This window comes from Octodon degus, unplaced genomic scaffold, assembly GCF_000260255.1.
Source record: "Octodon degus isolate 3935 unplaced genomic scaffold, OctDeg1.0 scaffold00044, whole genome shotgun sequence".
Taxonomy (NCBI): Eukaryota; Metazoa; Chordata; class Mammalia; order Rodentia; family Octodontidae; genus Octodon; species Octodon degus.
The window spans coordinates 2,212,880-2,234,271 of NW_004524620.1; the positions used below are offsets into that span (position 1 = coordinate 2,212,880).

At 42.0% G+C, this 21,392-nt stretch overlaps 1 protein-coding gene across 1 annotated transcript in view; it reads right to left on the reverse strand.

Annotated features, from left to right (window-relative positions):
* Ptprd (protein tyrosine phosphatase, receptor type D) overlaps positions 1–21,392 on the reverse strand; it is a 437,469-nt gene that overhangs the window by 153,662 nt on the left and 262,415 nt on the right. The window contains exons 14-18 of the mRNA XM_023715852.1: positions 21,202–21,319; positions 15,152–15,739; positions 14,621–14,718; positions 13,535–13,794; positions 1,838–1,928 (exon numbers count right to left, since the gene is read on the reverse strand). Of these exons, the coding sequence (XP_023571620.1) occupies positions 1,838–1,928; positions 13,535–13,794; positions 14,621–14,718; positions 15,152–15,739; positions 21,202–21,319 (1,155 nt within the window). The remainder of the gene's footprint in view (positions 1–1,837; positions 1,929–13,534; positions 13,795–14,620; positions 14,719–15,151; positions 15,740–21,201; positions 21,320–21,392) is intronic.

Here is a 21,392-nt window from a genome sequence, read left to right on the forward strand (position 1 = left end):
TTCTTTATCAACCTATTATATAGATTAATGCACCACAACTCGCAGGATGATTAAAATGACCCTTTGTTATGGGAAGCAGCAGCACAAACCTGTAGAAATTAATCGCAAGAAAGTTCAATGTCACATACCCCTATACTTTAATCCATTAGCCTTGCTATGCATTTTAGAGGTTAAATCACAGCTGTAAAAGAGAATCACTTTCCAGTATTATCAAATAGCTTAACTTCTAATGAGAATCCATTATTTAAAACATTTGATATCATTTTTCTTGACTATCAGTGCTTTAAAACGAGGTATTCACAGGTTCTTCAAGTTGCCTTTGCATTTTAAATTCAATTCCAGCTAAAACTCACTCGTGACAATTCTCTTATTCAGTGAAAACCCAATTTAGATAGTAAAGAATGTCTCGGGATTAACTGATTAGTCCATTACAAGTAAATTTATGTCTTGTTTCAGAATAATTTTTTTAAAAAACTACTAATCACTTTGCATCTTCAGATGAAGGACTGCTGTTCCTCAATATCACAGAATGGTGATTTCTACACCTTTTTTGTTAACAGAAAAATTAAAACCATAACATCTAAATTGACAATAAGATTACAATGGTATCTTACTTCATGTGCCTCTAGGCACAATCTAATCGCTGTATGGTGACAAAAAAAGCATCAGCCTAACCTTGAACTCATCTCACCTCCTAAACCCAATCATATTTAACTCAGATAAATGAAGCAGACGGTTTTGAGCCCCAGCTGTAGAGGGCGCGCACATCTGCCACAGGACACCAGCAGCCATCGTTTTGTCTGCTCACAATGTCTTTATGAAAAATTTCAAACAAACGTTACCTCCTCCAGTACAGTTAAGGTATTGTTTTTCTTACTCCACCTGAGCTAATTTGAAAAAGAATGCTGAGAAATAACTTATGTTATAAAATATAATCTAACATATATATATATATATATATATATATATATGCCCAATAAATATATTAATTTTTTATTTTTATTTTTCCAAAGGGGAGACTGGCTATTTTTCTTAGGAACTTACTCAAAATAGCATTTTGTAGAAATATCGAAGTCTCTCCCATATTTTAATTGTGAATCTCAGTCATTAACTGTGGTTGTCTGGGGATCTGGTTTAATGCTCTTCATCACAGATTTTTCATTTACATGAAAGCATATAATTAGGTCTCTTTCAAAACCCCAATACTCCATTTAGTAGGTGCCAAATAAAATACACCTACTGGTGTCCACATTTTGGCCATTACATTCATGCTAGTTCGTACTTGCTGGCTTTGGTTCTATTTTGTGCTTTGCTCAAAGTTTTGTGATTTGTTTTCCTGTGCAGTTAAATGCACTTTTGACTCTGAAACCCTACAGAATATGCAGCAAGGCAAGCAATGCAAAAAGTTAGTCAAGACCACAGAGTAGGCCAAGGAAGCCCTGCTGCAACGTGCAGTCTGGCATCTGTAGCAGCCGGAACAATGGGCCAACGAAGGAAGGCCTTGCAGGTCCTATCATTGGTGACTTGGTCTTCGCTGCAATTTGTTTAACCTGCCACGTTTTCACATCATGTTTTACAAGGGGCAAAGGGGCAAGGTAGTTAGGCCAAGGAGGATTAGACAGGTTGTAAGCTTTATTGCAGCTTCACATCTTTTAAGCATATGGGGTCTTTGTTTGGATGGGCAGAGTGCAGCCGGCCCATAGCACTGAGCCCTCCTGCCAGTCAGACGTGCCAGTGCCAGCACCCTGGATTAGATGCCCGAAGGTTTCCATAGGGAGAATGGAGAATTCAACAAATTAAATATCTAATGAAACACAGACAACGAAGATATAGTTACCTCATCTAATTCCATTTCATCTGGACTCTCCCATGGCTTGATAAATTTCCCACGAGATTTCTTCAAAGGCACAATTATTATGTAGTAACCTCTGCACAGAGGGATAGACAGACAACAAAGAGGTTAGCTGAGAGGTGAGAGAAAGGACATGCCCTCTAATCGTACCCAGACCTGTGATTGAGACCAAGGGTGAATTATGGATAGGGGAGAATGTGTCCATTTCGCACATGACAAATAACCACCTGTTTGTTCAATTTTAAAAGCAACATGGGTACACATTAATGTGGGGCCTTAACGATCTTGTACGATGAGATCACAACAGTCAGCTGCTCTTCATTTTGCACCATAAACAGAGCAGACATGGTTCATTAGGACCCCCGTGCTGGATGCATGCGAGGCAGGTATATTGAAATCTACCACTGCGAACTGCTGAGTCAAATATTTTCTATGACATTAACTTACAACGGTTTTTAAAGGAGGATATGTAATAGAATTACTTTTAGCTTAGATGCGGATCTATCATTTTGTTTATGCAAACTTAAACCCCTTTTGGATAAAAAAAAAATAAAACAAAAATATCCAGAATCTCATGATCAGATGTAAAAATTCTTTTCTCATTTTATTCATCCCATTCTGAAACTTAAGTTATCATTGTACAAATTTGAAATTTCTAATGAAAAGCCTTTAATATAGGCCTCAGTTTAACAATAACTATAGGAGAAGACAAAGCCAGGTGGGGGCTCACCGTGGGAATGGTCCACTACTATGTACGTGCTGTACAAGTGCACACGTTCCCCAAAAGAGCTAGACTACTAGAGACAGTGTTCCGTCACCTAAAGACAGTGGGTACCTTACTCGTGCGTTCCTCCTCAGGAACCATGCTCACTGTACCTCTGTAAGGACTGTGAACACAGCACATAATAACTATAAGCACGCTGACCATTCTTCTTTTCAGGGAAGATATTAAATGTATAATCTTTTGTTTCTTTGGTGGTACCAGGGATCGAACTCAGGACCTTGCATTTGCCAGGCAAGCACTTATTCCGCTGAGCTATCTCCGCAGCCCTAAATGTACAATCTTGTTTTTCTCTCCTTGCACAACAGTTTACAAACAGCCTTGGTATAGGCTATCAGGATGTAAGATCAAGTCAGAGACAAACAGATCAGGCGAGACTTAATAACTGCCCAAATTAAAACAGATAATAAGGGGATGCAAGCCTTAACAGTGGTTTTTGTCATTAATGCACCAGAAGTATTGTTTTAACAGCCATTCTTTTTTTTTTTTTTTAATTTGTGATTTTTTTGATTCTTTTGTACCAGGAATTGAACTCAGGACCTTGCATTTTCCATGCAGGTGCTTGGACCACTGAACTATATCCCCAGCCTTTCATTTTCTTTTTCATAACAGCCATTCATTTTCTTTACTACAAATAATGGTGGTCAGAAGAGAGAGAAGAAAGACTTGGAGTGTGTGAAAGAGGTTTGTATCCATTATTCTGTTAATTTACTGGAGAATTATTATCCAAATGAAAACACACACTCGCACTGCCATATATTCATCCACCTTTAACAGAGAAGAAATCTCACAGACAAAGCCAAGAAGGGAAGGGAGCCCCATACCACAGGGCTGGCAGGCCCTCACAACGTGCGCAACAGAGCCCCTTTCTACTCCTCTCACAGCACCCCCTGTCACAATCCCAGTAAATCCTTGGTGACACAGGCTCTATCTGCATAAGCATAGTCTAGAGCAGAGCCAAACACTACAGCAAACCCAGCCTGGCTGGCCACACAGCAATGGAAATGCAGCCAGCCGCAGCCGACAAACACTCTGGCTGGCAAGGAACACTGGGTGGAAGGGTTCATGGAAAAGCAGAAAGTAAGGTATTTCAGAGACATTTTTATGATAGTGTTCCCCTGTTAAAACTAGAATATTCTGGATCTATTGGGTTAAGTGGAATAACTATTAAGTGAATTTCACCTGTTGCTTTTTTATTTACTTATTTTCTGTATTTTAGGGAAGGGTCTGCAGGGTGTTCAGGGTCTCACTACTAGATTGGACTAGTAGTGATCCGCCTGTTTACAGCCTCCCAAGAGCTGGTATTACGGGCGTGTACCACCACGTTCAGTCTCCTTTGCTCAGTGCACCCTGGGGGCAGGGCTTGCATGGTACGCGCGGGCATTGAACCCCGAGCCCCTGCGCCTGCTTGCAGGCGCTTTAATCCGCTGAGCTATTTGGCCGGCCATCACCCATTGCTTTGTGGTTACTGTGGCTTCTACAAAACCTAAAATGTCATGAGGTGTCTCTCCCGGTGCTCCCTGTCCAGCGCTGCCGCAGCGTACTCAGATGAAGGCGGTGGCAGCCTGCGGCACACCTGGCTCAGAACGTGGGTCTGCGCCTACCGTGCTGATATTCTTGAAGTTTAGTTGCATATTCTGGTAGATGACAGTAAAAATGTATCTGGCCATGTGGGGGAAATAAATGCAGCCTGAGTGCTCAGCACAGTATTCAGGGTGCAGAACGCTCAACAGCTGCTGCCTGCTGCAGGCCAGGCTGCCCGCCCTGGTGAGGGATGCGTCCCTGCGGTCTTATGCATGAGGGTGGATGAAGTTTCTCAAGACGTAGGTAGAGGTGCATGGGAAACGCTGCCTGCCTTCCAACCTCATGAATTCAAGCCCAATCAGTCAGTTACACCAGAATCCTCTCCACATGCTCCGTGCATCTAGTCAACAGATACACAGAATTATATCACGTAGCCATACGTTTTCTTTACTACAAATAATGATCAAGAGGGAGAGGAGAGCACTGGCCAAATAGCTCAGTGGATTAAAGTGCCTAAAAACAGGTGCAGGGCCCAGGGGTTTGATCCCCAGGCTTGTCATGCCGGCCCCACTCCCCCAGGGGCGCACTGAAACACAATTGTAATCCCAGCTCTTGGGAGGCGGTAAAAAGGTGGATCACTGTGAGTCCAATCTAGTAGTGAGACCCTGAACACCTTGTATACTTTTCCCTAATATATATATATATATGAGAAGACCTGGAGAGTGTGAAAGAGGACACTATCTTATTTTATGATTCAAGGTGAGCATCCCTCTTTTCCTGTCCAGATTTGCCAATGAGTCCATCATGTGAAATGAGCACAGAACAACAGAGGCTGCCACTGAGCGGACAGAGTAACAGTGAGGATGGACCGAGGCGCACACCCGCCACGGCACCTCCCGCTCTTCATCCCGACTATAGTTGGGAGAGCTTCTCTTGTAACAGTACTGCACATAATCAGAGGGCCTCCACTGTTCACTTCCAGGATCACACAAATCGAAGTCAAGCTGATGCATTCCATTTCGTTTTTCTTTGCTTCCATATACTGAGTTGCTGCTCCCATCCACAAAGAAGAGCCCGTTCTTTCTTCACTAGCGCTCCCCCACTCTCCACTTGTGGCTGGCATGAGAGTTAAACCGCCTCGCCCATAGCAGTTAATTACCAGTGTGGTCAGGTATCTGCAACCTTTCTTCTCTACGGATTTTTAGAGCATCCATGGAGAGCAGACCAAGTGAAGCTTGCTTCAAAGCAGCTCCTACGCGCTGAAGGAAGTGGAGCCCTGACGATCTGAAACTCCGTGGTACCGAACGCTCACTTGCCTGGCTGAATCCACGCTTTCAACTCTGTTCTCTGCAGCTGGGCCTCCACAGACACCCGTGTCCTTCCCTAACCTGACGGCCACTTTTCCTTAAGAATACTGCTTTGTCATCTCTCCTCTCCCACCATGAACCTCACAAACAGGCTTCAGAGCTGCTTTCCTGCTTCTCACTGCTGCTTATAGGCATTTTTTCCCTCTATCTTTTGTTGAAAAACAAAACATACCCCCCTGGAAGATCACATAAGTCATCCATATGATGCTCTTCCCTCCCTGATTTTTGCCAGAGAAAGAGCGACTTTTTCAGTATTTCCTTTCTCTTATGGATGGGTTACAGGGATTTGTGTGTGTGTGTCAGAGAGAGAGAGAGAGAGACAGACAGAGAGAGAGAGAGAGACTCTTCCTTCACTGCAAAGTCTGACATTAGCCAGGGCAATCTGAACATCCACATGGCTGCTCCAAGTACCAGCCCAGGTTCTCTCCTTTGGTTCTTCTGTCCCAAAGCCTACCTCTTCTAACCCCGCTGAAATCTAGGGTTGTCACCCGCCGAGTTGAAACTACTGGGAGCTGTAGGAGACCTAGGGCAGAACAATGCCACAAACCCATGAGGAGCAAGCTAAGTGAAGCTCTCCACACCACTAGGAAGTCAATCTTACTGATTTCCCTAGCTTTAGACTTAGGAGTCAAATGGCCTTACCTTCTATTTGCAGAGAAAAGGCAAACATTCACACAAGAATTCCCTCACCGTCTCCCTACTTTCAACTTTCCTTTTGTATAGTCAAAGAGCTGGTCCTATGGTTGTGCTCCAACAACCATTTCCTGAATGAGTTCCCTTTTCCCACTTTCTTAGCAATCTTTTTATCCCCCTTCCCCACTCTTTGCCTCTTGCAACTTCCTCTTCCTCAAGGAACCTTCCCGTGACATTTAATGGCACGCACTTATCTACCATTTACAAAGCCAAGCAAAGCACATCTCTCTCCCTTCTCCTGCCCCTTACTGCCCAGATTCTGGAAGAACCTGAACTGCTCCTACTATTCTCCATGGCCCTCCCTTCCACGCACGCCCACCTCTGTGGCCCTCTATGTCACTCCTACTGCATTGTTTATGTCAGTAACTCTGCCAAGGGCTGCAGAGCCCACAAGGCTGTTGCCTGCAAAAGAGAATTTCTGATCTTTTCACTTAATCATCTTAGAGTTTTACTTTCAGTAAGGACTTCTATGAAACAGTATCACACTTCTTTTTTTTGGGGGGGGGGATAAAGCTTCTTGCTTTCCCTAGATTTAACCCTTGCTATGATAACCTGATTTCCTTATAAGGATGTCACTCAGACCTCCGGCCAAGGACTTCTCTTCATGCTGTTTTTATTCATCCTAGGAGATCTTATTACAATTCATGGACTAGGTTTTATTAGTTACATGCAAATTATTTACAGATTCATGTCTCCAGCCCAGAACTCTCCTCGAAACTCCAAAGATTTTTTAGACTCTAGCATTGTCTTCATTTCTGTGTCACAAAACACCTCGTTTTCACAGTGGGTAAAATGAAATAACAGGCCTTTTGAAATAAATCCTGCACTAACACAGCTCCATATCTGTTTTAGCTCAGGAAAGGTAGGGGTCATCACAAGTCTGCCTTTCTCCTCCTCTCTCACTCCCAACCTGTCATCCGGGGCTCTCACTCCCCAATCCTCTCTCCCAGGGTGTGCTCTGCGGGCTCTCTCCTGCCAGGGCTCAGGGCGCACTGCTTTTTCTCCAGCCCAGCAATAATCTCCCAACTTTCTCCACTGAATTTAGCCTTTTCTCGTCTGGCCGCTGAATGTTTCATGTTACAATACAAAATCGATTGTGCCATTTCTACTTTTTAAGGTGTTTCAATAGAGCTACCTCTCACTTCAGATAAAAGCTGAATCATATTACAAGACCCGGCTCAATCCTTCTCTCCACAGCATCTGAGCTATACTTTCATGAGCTTTCGAATTGATCTTGATCCATTCTGTCATTAAGCTCTAAATCATTTTGTCTTCCCTGCTTAAAGCCTTCTGTTCCTCTACCAAGTTTAATGCCTCTTTCTCCTCAAATATTAATTCACTTATTAGTTGCTAAATGAAACTTTTCTTCACTGATTAGCTCACTTAGTTCTATTACCTGGTCTCAATAGACTATGTGTCAGTATAAAATTTTCTTACACTGCTTAAGACATGTTTATATATTTAGAAAACATATTACTACAGCAGACAAACATATGATCTTCTCAAAATTAGTTTGATTTTATCACTGGCTAAGTTTTTCACTCCAAAGTGGAACTGGGAAGGTCTGTGATTCTCAGGGGTAAGTTTATCTTAAGTCAGGTAGCAAAAAAGTTTAGAGGTCCTTCTCCAACGGAATCTCCAACTCTCCATTTCATCAAGCTTTTTCTCCCTTCTAAATGACATCTGCCCCCCTCCCCCCACATGCTGGGTACAGTGGTGCATACTTGTAACCCCAGCACATGGGAGGCTGACGCAAGAGGAATGTCATGAGTTAGGGGCCAGCCCAGGCTATGTAAGTGAGGTCAAGGCCAGCCAGCACTATATAGTGAGACCCTATTTCAAATAATAAATAAATAAATCCCCAAATAGATTTTATAGAAAATATAATGCACAGTTTTTGTTTTCTTTACTAGTGTACAAAGGACCCTTGTGCTATTCTGTGGATATTAAAGAGAATAAAATAATTCAGATAGGAGGAAAGCTGGTAGTTAATATATACGTACAAATTCCTATGAAACAAATCAGACAGAATGAAAGAATTAATCTGGAACAAAATAAATACTCTGTAGCTGCCGCAGCTTTATCTGTGAGTAAAATTAAACTGTACATCCACCTTGCTTGTCTGTTTCAAACTTGGAATTTAGGATCCAAATAACTTCTCCAATATAGATTTTAACTATTAAACTAATAGAAAAACAAATAACCTCAGAATCAATATATCTAGAAAGCCCAAGCCTACTTATCAAGTAAGCTGTGCTTTCCCAGTATGTTAGATTTAATTAGGCAAGTTAAATCTAACCTTCAGAATTTTAATTATATTAAGTAAAGTTTTACTAATTTCATTTAATATGTTATCCTCAAGGGGCCTTGCTCCATATAATTATATGAGGAGGCAAGCTCTGGTTTCAGCAGCAGTCCCACTTCACATTCAGCCAGGCTTTTTGTATTAGAAGTCTGTCTTTGTGTTCAACTCATTATTTAGCTGAGAGGTCAAAATCTGTCTCAGCCTTTAAAGATGAATACCAATCCTTGCACACTTTTTCCTCCTATGGTCATCTAGGTATACATTGTTGAAATCAAATTAATTCATAATAGAAAAACCATAGCAGGTTAAGTGATCTTTCCAGTGTCTGTATTTAAATTAAACGCATTGGTTCTTGCTAGCTGTGCACTATCAGCCAAAGAGCTGCTGTTTTCAGATGTATTTTCCTCTTTTGTGCGAAAGTGGGGTGGCAGTGTGTTCCCCTTTCTCTCCCCTCTCATGGCGACCTAGCAGTTGGCTCAGTGATGTCATGAAGCACTGATCTGCCCATGCAGGTCATCTACGCAGCCCTGACTATGGCTACTTCTGAGGGGGCGCTTAACTGCTGAGCAAGTATCTTATAAGGGGTGTGGTGGAGGATCTGGATTTGACTATAAATCTAGAGTAACAGAGGCCAGCTGTGAGTCAGGGTGTGAACCCTGGAGCCAGAGTGCCTGGATTCAAGTCCTTCTTTTTTGTTTTTTCAGATCTGGGGATTGAACTCAGGCCCTTGAGCTTGCCAGGGAAGCGCTTATTCCACTGAGCCATCTTCCCGGCCCTCCAAGTCCTTCTTAATTTTTTTAATGTATTTAGTACAGGGTCTACCAGTTCTCACTACACAGATTGGACTCATAGTGATCCTCCTGTTTTCAGCCTCCCAAGAGCTGGGATTTCAGGCGTGTGCCACCATGCCCAGTCTCATTCGCCATCTCAGCGCACCCCAGGGGCGTGGCTGGCACAGCATGGGGATCAAACCCCAGTCCCCTAGTGCTTGCCTAAGGAGGTGCTTTAGTCCACTGAGCTATCTGGCCAGCCCTTCAAGTTCTTTTTGATCCTGATACTGTTTGTCTAAAGCAAACAGGCTATCTCACAATGAGCTACACTGTGAGGAAGAGGCTCTTCTCAGGACGGAATCTGGTGATGAGTGGCATGACATTTAAACAGCATCTAGTAGGACTTCTACCAGTATTAACTATTATTGATATCAACTACACGGTCTTGCCAAGGCTCCTGGTATCTCTGGGCCTCACTGTATCAACAGTCATTAGAAAGAGTTACAACAAGGCCAGTGAGATAGTTCAGCAGACTAAAGTACCTGCTTAGGCAAGCTTAGGCAAGTGCAGGGACTGTGGTTTGATACCTGGCACCACATGCCACACCAGCTTTGCCACCAGGACATAGTGGTGCATGCCTCTAATCCCAGTGCTGGGGAGGCTGAAAACAAGAGGAACACAATGAGATTGAGCTGTGGAGTGAGACTCTGCTACAACCAAATACATTAGAAAGCAAGCAAGCAAGCAAGAGTTACCACCTCTTGGGTTATTATGAGGTCTAAGTGAAGTCCTCCAAAATCCTCATAATTGTAACATGCTATATACTTTTAATATTTTGACAGATGTGAATTTTTCTTCACTAATCTGTGAATAGCAGTACACAAATTCTGCAAAGCCACATTGCGAGCCATAGTCCCACAAATACCTTCTTCAAAAAGAAGTAAAAGTAGATTCCCAAAAGTCAAATTAATATAAGCAATGGAATTTAAAAGTTCATAAAATACTCTCCTCTGTTTCCCTTTTTCCTAAGCATAAAATTATTCCTATGGCCACAATTTATACCGGGTACCTTCTGGGAGCTTTGCTTATAATCCATAGTGTATGATATGTTTTTTGTTTCCACCTAGAACAAAATTCTGCTCTACAAAGCCAGAGAAGCTCTGTCACCACCACTCACCTCTGAAATTTTGCTGCATTTTATGACCAGCATTCTGTCCCCTAACTCTGTGAAAACAATAATATTAAAGCACCTAGAATTCCTGGTACAGACACTGCCCTGAGCTTACAATTATTTCAGGAAGAATTTACCCTTTCTTGGGGGGTGATCCCCGCTTCTCTACACCACAGAATACAAGAAGCAAATATAAAGAATTCTTGTACTATGACAAACCACTACGAAGACAACAATATGCAGCGTATTAACTGTTGAAACTGACCTACTAATCAGTTTTGAAACTGTCTCATTGCTCTTTGTTTCTCCTTTTCTGTGTGGTTCTCCCAGAACTCGTAGGAGGACCTCAGAAAGAGAAAGGATAAAGAGAGATGAGATGGCTCAAGCCCAAGGGTTCACTAAGCCAAAGCCAAGTGCCAAAGCCAAGCGGAGGCCGCACACGCTCCTCCACAGCCCTCCGCTGTCAGCCCTTATCTCCACAGAAGAACTAAGGACATGGAGCGGGACAAGCAGAGCCATGAACTGCTGTGTGAGATGACTTCTAAAGTTCCTCCTACTTCCTAGTATCCATCTTCTACTTTTCTCCTTTGGGTTTCTCAAACAAGACAATGTGATATTTAAACTTGTGTATCTGATTTATTTCACTTAAGATTATGGTTTCCAGGAAAGTGACGAGGACAAAAACAGAATTAAGATGTGTTATATACAAGTACAAATGCTCCATGATGAATGTGATCATGTATAAATAAAAAATAACATTGAAAGAAAAAATTAATATGAAAATAAAAAAATTAATTAAACCAAAGCAAAATTTATAAAAAAGAATTCAAGAGCAATGAGCCAGGTCTTCATTACACTTCTAGAGGCCATTTTATTTTAAGTGGGAAAGATTTAGAGGGAGGGTACGAATCACGTTCTCTCAATTAACTTGGGGGCAGATGACACAAGTGTGTTTCTGTTAGTAATGAAACAGTCTTCCAGAGCCCAAATTAAGTATCGCTGAGAAACAAACAGGAACTATTTTTTCTGGATGTACATAAGCTAGCGACCTGCCCCATCTGGGCCTGAGGGCTGTTGCCTGCCCTCGCTTCTTCCGCAGAATACAGAACACAAGGCGGCTAATCTCAGAACGCTCTACTCATGGCAAGTGGCACATGACAGCGCAAAGCTCCTTGTAATGCTCCGTCTTGGCAAATAAGGCAACCCAAGGATGTGATGTCAACGTGCTGCTGCCCTTTGAAGAAGCCAAGGCAATATAACTTAGGCATATATTTTTATATTAATATGTTATTATAAAATACACATGCATTTTTAATAATGCTGCACTTTTCATTCACTCTGATGCTGATGCTTGTCCCACTCAAGTTTGTTTTTTTTTTTTTTTTTTTTTTTGCGCGGAACCAGGGATTGAACTCAGGCCCTTGTGCTTGCCAGGGAAGCGCTTATTCTACTGAGCCATCTCCCCAGCCCAAGTCTTTTTTGTCTTGCTAGAAGGTTTGACATCCTTTTGGAAATCTTAAGTTAATTTCTAGAAAATACATTTTTTTTTGCTTTGATAGTTTGCTTTTTTCTATTTTGTAATTATCTCTTGTCTTTGTAGCCACAGTTTTACTCCCTTTCTCTGAATCCTGTCTCCAATATAGGCTAATTAACATTCATACATAAGCAGGAAAAACCAAACGGTATTTAAAAAAAACCTAAAAGAATATATTTTGGAATTTTTCAGTTCATTCAGAAGTTCACATGGAACTAAACTCTATCACCAATGGATTAAAAATACCAATTGCCCGTAAGGGTTCCGGTACTTCACAGGATCATTTGGGCATTAGCTTCTCCAGCTCACTGTGTACCTAACACCAAGAAAGCTAGATGAACGGGAAGGCCAGTGAATACACTATTTTCAGCTTTCAACTGTCTGTTCTTCAACAGGCAGCAGTTTTGAAAGCACTGAATTTATAGTCCATGTCCTTTTTCTTAGTTTTTCATTATTTACTATGTTCTCACATTTCCTAAATCTTCTCATCCTTCAAGACTTGGATCAGCCACCCAGTTCTTCAGGGTGCCTCTCCTGACACCTGCACTTGGCCTCGACTCCCTCTTTACTTTCTGCTGTCTCTGGAGGCAGTCACCCATCATGGTCACCCAACATGTTTTCTGGGTCTGCTCTCCTCTTAGAAGGCAGGCGCTTTTCTCCATCATCTATTTACACATAGAGCACGGGAGCTATAGTTATGTACAGAACACCATCTGTTGCACTAGCTGGAGAGCCTTACAACGAGCAGGATGCGCAGTAAGGAACTCGCACCCGTCCTGCTCTTGTTTCTGTGATACTCTCTGTCTCACACCCCATTGCCACACTCCTTTCTCAAGCCCAATTTAGATGTCATTTCTCGAGGCTCTCTAGGCCCAATACTTAGCCTGGGTTAAGAACTGCACCCATGGCCTCCCTTTCCTAGTCTGTCTTCTCTATCACAGAACTCTACTGTGACTGACACATGTCCAAATCCTTCAAATAACTCTACTGTGTAAGTGCAAGGAGAGAGACCACCTTCTCTGCATGGAGCCCGGAAACACTGCCTGACCCCTGCGGAGGCTGATTAGCAGCAAGCATTTGTTACGTGCATGGCCTTCACGATACTTTCAGGGGTAAATGCTCATCACCAAACCCACGGGTTCTATATGTTAATGATGTTCAACATTTCACAGATCAATTATACTTCAATAAACTGGCAGGAAAAATATAAACACCTTTCTCTTGCTGGGTCGGCGAGATAGCTCAGCAGTCTAAAGCACCTGCTTAGGCAAGCTTAGGCAAATGTGCAGGGACTGCGGTTCAATCCCTGGCACCACATGCTATGGCAACCCCACTCCCAGGGTAGGCTGAGCTGGCCATAAACTTTAATAATATTCTTCAATCTGCAGAACGAATAAACAAGTCAATGTTTTGTAGGTATAAAAATGCATTGATATTCCATTCTTGTTTAGTTTTCTCAATGACAGCAAGAGTGGCCAAAACTGTTCCTATTTACACACAACTTTTTCCGGTCTCTCGTGCCCTCCTGTCAACTTACTTTATATTCTCATTGGCAGGAACTTCCGGCAGCTGCACTGTGATCATGCCATCCAGGTTGGTCTTCCCGATGAAGGCAGGCTTGGTGCGGAGCACATCGGGAGCGGTCTTGGCTGTCACCCTGTGCTGCAGCCCACCCGCACTATTCCCACGATTTGTTAGCACAAACGAATAGGACTTCTCCGGCTTTAGGTTGACAATTAACTTCTGGGTGGCACGGCCATCCACTTCTTCCACCATTTTCCCATCATCGTAAAGAATCTAGAGACACACAACCCATCAGAAAACTTGGGTTACCTTGGAGGCTAAGTGTACTGTCTAAGTGAATACTGACTTGATACTGGGAAATACAGGCCAGGTGAATTCTAATTCTAGGTGTTAATTCCTGAGCCCTTAAGTATTCAAGATTGAGATTTCATCAATTTTCTTATAAATTATCACAGTATAATGATATGAATGATATGCTACTGTCAAACATACACAGCATAGAAAAATTCACTAACTCTTCAGTGTTTGACTGTACGCTGTATGCTATGTAAGTGGAAATGTGTACACAAATTCTCACAAACTTTTCCACACACTATCTATGCTATTTCCTTTAAAGGTTTCAATCATATTCTAACTATATTCTATATTCCAAAATACATTTGTACACCCTCTTTCACAAACATATATGTCTTGCTATTTTTTCTCTATATGTAGCAATGGTAAAGCAGAGTTATAAAGAGCCAACAATTCAGACTAATATACAAATTTTAAAAAGCCTCCAAGAATCCTGAGTTTTTATAACAAGTGGTAACTGGGTGAACTTCATGTTCCGGCAGCAAAGCACCAGGGTTGATGTAAAACATGCATGTTCAGAACACCAGATCTCCTAAAGGTCACATCAGCCCCGGGGTACAGCTCTTGCTGCTGTCAGGGTGGAAAACTCCAGCAGCCAAAGAACCAAACTCAAGTCTTCTCCACGAAAGTCACAAATGCAAGCAGCAAGTAGACGCTCACATCAAAGCAGTCTCCAAGCTTTACAAAGAACTTACCCTGATGAAACACCCCTTCCACTTTTTACCCATGATATAAAGCAACTTACTTTGAAAGGCATGGCAGAGTTATAATTCTCTGGAATCTCCCAAGACAGTAACACTGAAGTCTTCATAACTGCTTTGACATGAAAATTTTTTGCAAACACTGCTGGAAAAGGAAAAACAGTGTATTTAAACTATTCCTAAAGACATGGGACCTGTCCTTCTCACCACGGATCATGGTGCTTACTCTAGACACTGCCTACATTGCGCACAGTGAAGTATGATTGGCCTACCTGTGCCGAGCAATGACTCTACCGCCCACTCTCACAGGGCTCTCCTTCCTCTCCAATTCAGCCAACTACATTGTGCTTTTCTTACCTGACAACATGGGGATGCTGTCGGCCAGACTTGCTTGGCATTCTATAAGTGAAATCTAATGCATCCAAAATGTATTAAGTTTTAGATACTTTACCTTTCCACTTTTGCTGAATCTATTAATAGGAATGGGCCGATCAGTTATTTATAGCTTGAAAATACTGATTTCCAAAGACTGATATTCCTTTAAAGGAGGAAGGCCACAAGTAGACAAATCCTACCTTGATCCACAGGAAGTGTCCTGAACTGGACACTGGGACTATATGGCCCGGGCCCTTTGCTCGTGTGAGCACGTACTTTTACATCATAAGTGGTATCTGGTTTTAAGCCAGTGAGTGTCATAGAGGTATCAGCTGGAACAATCAGTTGCTCCATTGGAAGGAGGGGGGCGTTGATATCCCTATATAGAAGGGTATACTTGGTGATAATGCCATTTCGCTCTGCCAGGACAGGTGGCTGCCATGACAACTGGACGGAGCTTGAAGTAGACCCTTCCGAGTGGAGGTTCTGAGGAAACCCAGTTGGAACTTCTTCTGGAACAGAAATTTCCTTCACCATCTCCTCCCCGAAGCCCACTTTGTTTCTGGCCGAGAGCCTGAAGACATAGGATGCTCCTTTGTGGATGTCCGTAGCTGTGAAATGGTCTTCCTTTTCAGAGAACTCTAGAGTCGTGAGCGGCTCCATATCCTTGCGGCCAAATTTTAGCCGATAGCCCTGAAGGGGTCCGAATGTGTCCACAGGAGGGTGCCACTGAATGAGAGCAGTATTCATTTGAGTGTGGTTAATCACAAGCCGGGGTTTCCCTGGAACTGGAGCACACGGGAGAAGGTGGTGAGAACAGCCAGTACACGTGCCCACATTTCAGTCATTGAGAGATGGGAGTTCCTCAAGCGAGAATACCACAAACCAAATCTAGCTCTGACAGCCACAACACAAACTCCACATCATTTTGTATACAAATTAAGAAAACAAGATTGTAAAATAATGTTCTCTGCAGTCTGCTAGGATTAATCATAACTATCACTAAAAAGAATACAGTGGTAACCATTTTATGGTGAGGAACTAGTACCATAACTATTTATTTATTTTAAAGTCATGTCACTTTAATACAGAAATTTTTAAAAGAGAGTACATTATTCCTAGAGTACATAGAGAAAGACAGCAACAAAAATCAGGATTTTCTTCAGGAACTGTCTTAAGATTGGGAAAGATAAGAAAACATAACTGTAACCAAAAAGAAATGAAACTCATCAAAAGAAGACAGAAAAATAGTACAAAAGGTGGAAAAAAAAGAATTTTTTAAAAACCTGGACACGTGAAGAGGCAAGACATACAAAGTTACTATCAGGGATTTCTTATCTTTCTGTGCATTATATGTCAGAAACTTGTAGCCCACAAGGAGATGTGCTTTGCCTACCAACACATTCTTTTTCTTTTTTCTTTTTTTGTATTTAGTACAGGGTCTACAGGGTCTCGCTATGAAGATTGGACTCGTAGTGAGCCACCTGTTCTGAGCCTCCCAAGAGCTGGGATTACAGGCACGCACCACCACTCCCAGTCTTATTTGCCATCTCAGCTCACCCCAGGGGCAGAGCCAGCACATCAGGCCCAGGGATCGAACCTCTGGCCCCTGTGTCTGCCTAAGTAGGCACTTTAATCTGCTGACTATTTAGCCAGGCCCCTACCAACACATTCTTTAAGATACTTCCTATCCTTAACCAATGGGGTAATAGTTCTGGTTCACATGCTAGAAACATTCCTAGTAAGCCTATGATTCCTGCTAAGACTGAGTAACTCAGCTAAGCTGCAATGCAAGGGAAACCAGGTCCCGAAGTTTGCAGCGGCAATTATGCAGAGAGGTAGTGAAGATTGACCTAGAAACCAAACTATTACATATTCACATTATCTCAGGGAAAAAGACAGCTAGACACCTTAACAATCAACTAGAGAATCCATACAGTGTCGACCATTCATAAGTTGGATTGTACTTGAATTATTTCATTTATTTTCATTTTTTTTATGTAACCCATATGCCATTTTAGAGAAGTTACTTTGTCTTTCTTTTCAAATTTGGTTCATATTTTATTTTGAATATATTAACTATCATTTTAGTTTTATATAGCACTTTTAGTAGACATTAACAAACTCCATTAATTTCTATGTATGGACAGCATTTATGTCACATGCCCATAACAATGAGTGATGTGGTAAGAATGAAATAGTGATAAGAAAAACCTATGGTCAAATGGGGCAGTGGGCAGAAAATAGCTTCAAGAATGAAATTCACCTGACACTCTAGAGTAAACATGGAACTAAGCCTCACATTCAATGGAGACATGAACTTTATTAAACGTTTAAGTTTTACAAAGTTCCAGCTCCAAGAAGCTGCATAATAGCATGCACACTGTACATCTTCCCTCTCCAAAATGCACAGAAATCTAGGGTAACTAGAAGCACTTTTAATATACTGATAAAACCCATAAATATAAATTATATTAAAACATTTGTTAGTTATGATACTATTTTTTGCTATTTCATTTCAGAATACAGTATTAGTAAGGTATAAATCTAGAGAACTGTAATTGACAGAAAATTTAAGGAAAAAAGCAAACTGAAACTGCTCGTTGGTTCTTCTGTGAAAGTCACAATTAGGGTGGAGTGGTCGACACTGCTTTCAGCGCTGGCGTGCACCTTCACACTCTGGGACGGAAAGGACAGCTGACGCCATCCTGAGAATAGGTGCTGTCCAAGAAGTCACAGCATCAGCTCAGACTTGCCAGCTTCACGGCAGTGCCAGGAAGGTTTCATTCTCTTCCCCGCTGCCAGCACCCCTTCTTTACAAAGAAGTCTAACTGAGTCTGAAATGGACAGATGACCAGCCTGTAAGCACCAGGCAGCAAGAGTGGAAGGTTTAGAGAAGAACTGAAGGCTGAAGTAGGCAGATGGGGGATTTCCAACATCAACTCATGAGGGACTGGCCATGCAAAGAGATGCCTTAAATTTCCAGAACTGTATGAATAACGGAAATACACATGCAGCTTAAATGTGCAGGCTCTGAGGAGCTGTGCTGTCTTACCCAGGGAACAAGTAAGAATAGAAAGAAAAAGAAAGAAAGAAGGAAGGAAGGAAGAAAGGAAGGAAGGGGAAGAGAAGAGAGGAGAGGCGAGGCGAGGGGAGGGGAGGGGAGGGGAGGGGAGGGGAGAGGAGAGGAGAGGAGAGGAGAGAAGAGAAGAGAAGAGAAGAGAAGAGAAGAGAAGAGAAGAGAAGAGAAGAGAAGAGAAGAGAAGAGAAGAAATTCAGAGAAGTCTACAGCATTTCATGCATGTTTCATTAGGATTCTCCAGCAATTCATGTAACCACAACAGAACCATTCCACTGGGGGCTTCCAGAAGCTGTATGCATGAAATACTTACTAACTATTCTTCTTCCACATTGTCTTATACTGTGCCAGAGACATTTGAGTGGGATAGCTAAGACGCACATACGGGGGCCTGTGCCATCTAATACATCTATTTCTTGAGTTAAGAGCGTGAAGAGGTGGAACACTGAGGTGCTGTACACAGTCTTGCTCAAGGTTTCTGATGCCCTAAGGTTATCACAGGGGCTAATTTGAAAGCCACACTAACCACTGAACTAATGGCTCTGCCTCATTCTGTACTGATGCATGAGGGTTGACAAGATGAAGACTTTGAAATAAATACTCAAATGAGCTTAGCCGTCAGTTTTAGCAGAGCCTTAATAAACACGATGGAGAAACAGAAAGGATCCAGCTGCAAAGTAAATAAGCTCACACTAATTTATAATGTGGCATAGAAATTCTCCTCCATTTGGAGTATTTTTATTTCATGTTTGCTATGGAGAGGATGGAACTCCTTAGTTTTTCTTTTTCTTGTATTCTATCCTTCCCCCATAAAGTCTTTTAGGATTTCAGAAATGGTATACATACGCAATTAGCCCTACTTCTTAATAATAATCTCCAGAGGGCAACCAAGGACCTCAGCTGCAATGGCTTCTCAGGTTAACATCAATCCAACCAAATACAAAGCAACAGCAAACACTGACTGGCCCAACCCTGCTATCTGAAATTCTCCACACCACTGCCATCTTTTGATCATCCTTAAATACAGCTGTTTGTTATGGGGCTGAAATTCATGTGAAGTATAGAGTAAATGTCAAAGTACCAATTTCTTGGTTACCATACGCACCAAGGCCTCAGGCAGTAGACTAATTATCACAATACAGAACAATGGAAGTATTAACAGAGAAGCTACAAACATGTCAGAATCACTGAAGCATAAAAGCCAATGCTGCATTCAAAAGCATCCCTCAGGTTACATAAATCTTACAGATTACTTAAATTATGATCAGAACTTTTGGGATATGATTGGGTATAGATTCTAGAAAAAAATGTCCATGTGTTAATCAGAATTTGTCGTGTCAAAGTAAAATTTCATGAGGATTCTTGAGTTTTCAGCTGCACAACTATCTGAGGATGTTTTTATGATAGCCTGAAGAATAAAACAAATTACTACGTTCACTAATTGCATATGGGCGAACCGTGACTAGAGAGTGCTGACAGTAGAGAGGTTGTCACTAGGGGAAATTGGAGCTTTTCTCTTGAAGGGATGATCACATCTGATGGTCTTACTTTCATTCCAGCCTCAGAAATGCCTTCACCACAACCCAAGGCTCTATTGATTAAGAAAGACCTGAAACTGAGAATTAACATTCTGCCAGAATTTGATTGATGACTGAAATGCACATTTCTTAGAAATATTCTGCATTGTGACTAAAGTGTAATAAGCTAGTTTAAGTTAACACTAAATTAATTAACACTAAATTTGATAAAATTGTTCCTCATCCAGTGATTCAGGTATCTTTGCTATAAATTCTCAGGTTTCCCCTCCACATTCCATGATCGCCATAAAAATAGGAGTCTGGTGCTTTGTAGAAGACATTGTGTCCAGTTATGAAAGTAGATGAAAGAAACCTGTTTTCCTCAATTTTAGGTAACAGTTTTAGGAGCCCAACACTGGGCATTTCCCATCATGCCCCTCACTGAACAGGGATTTCCTAATGAGGCCAAATTAGTTTGATTCTACCACATTCTTTAGAAGTGCAAGTGCCCGCATGCACACACGTGCGTGCACACACACACACACACACACACACACACACCATAAGACCCTGCCTTGAAGGAAATTTGCCATCTGTAATCCTGCTGCTTGAGGCAGTTCCAGGTGGCAGGATGCAAGCGAGGCAAATCTTATGACATTTAGACAAATTTGGCAGTGAGCACAGCACCCAGGAGGGTACTCGGCATCACAGCTGTTCTTTGCTTTATGCCTTTCATCGAGGTGTGTTCCTAAAAAGTTGTGTGAGAAGTGAGTCTGGAATAGTAAATCAAATCACAGCTTCAATGTTCTGCAGGAGCTGGCTCTAGCGAGGCGCTGGAGGAGAGTCCCTTTGTAATTATCTCTTGATTTATCAGTTTTACAATGCTAGAGCTCCGTTCATGCTGGCTTTTCCTAATGTGGCCAAACAGTAAATCTAAAGAACATTTCAGAGGCTTTGTGCTTCAGAAAGGAGCAATTTTGTATTAGCTAGCTTTCTCCAAGTTCTTCATTTCCTTTCCTGTTTCCTAACTTTTGTTCAATTTCCCTTCTTTAGAATCCTTAAAGCAGAAGGGAACAAAGACAAAATGACAAAAATAAAGCAAAGCTAGCAATGAATCCAAGGTGGCAGCTCTTCTAAGAAAGTGTTGCTTGTGAGGAGGCTGAAGTTGCTGCGCGCCTTCACAGGCGACATGCTTCAGCCTGGACCTTCGTGTTGAGAGTTCCCTCACATCTCACTCTCAGCTTCATACCTTCTTCACTGAGATCCCAGCTGGTACAGGCTTTCTGATGCCTACTATGCATAGGTGCCTCCATTTTTCATCTTATCATACTTTGACCATTTATTGTATATGAATTTGTTTGTTGACTACATAAACTAGGGCATAAAATGAACTGCATGAGAGTTCATTATTTTTATGGCAATGGGGCCAGACACATGGTAGGTATTGAAAAAAGTATTTTCTGATTAACTGACTATTTCAGAGAAATACATACTCATATTTTTCTCCTGAACTAGGAAAAAATCACAAAAGTTGACCACAATGCACTTTTTTCCTCTGATTTTATCACAATAAAAGAATAACAGAATTCACTCCTACCATTTGGAAAGTTAGTAGCATTTAGTTCAAGGCTCACATACAGACAGACACAATTACCTGCCCCAGTGGTGGACACCAGTTTGGGTTTGCTGCGAGCTCCGTCTCCTTTGGTGGTGTAGGCTGTGACAGTGAGGGAGTAGGAGGTTTCAGGCTGTAGCCCAGAAATGATCATGTCCTGAAATGACACAGGAAGGTCATGCTGAGTCAAAAAGGCCACCAATGCCCTGGATAAGACTAGACCATCCACC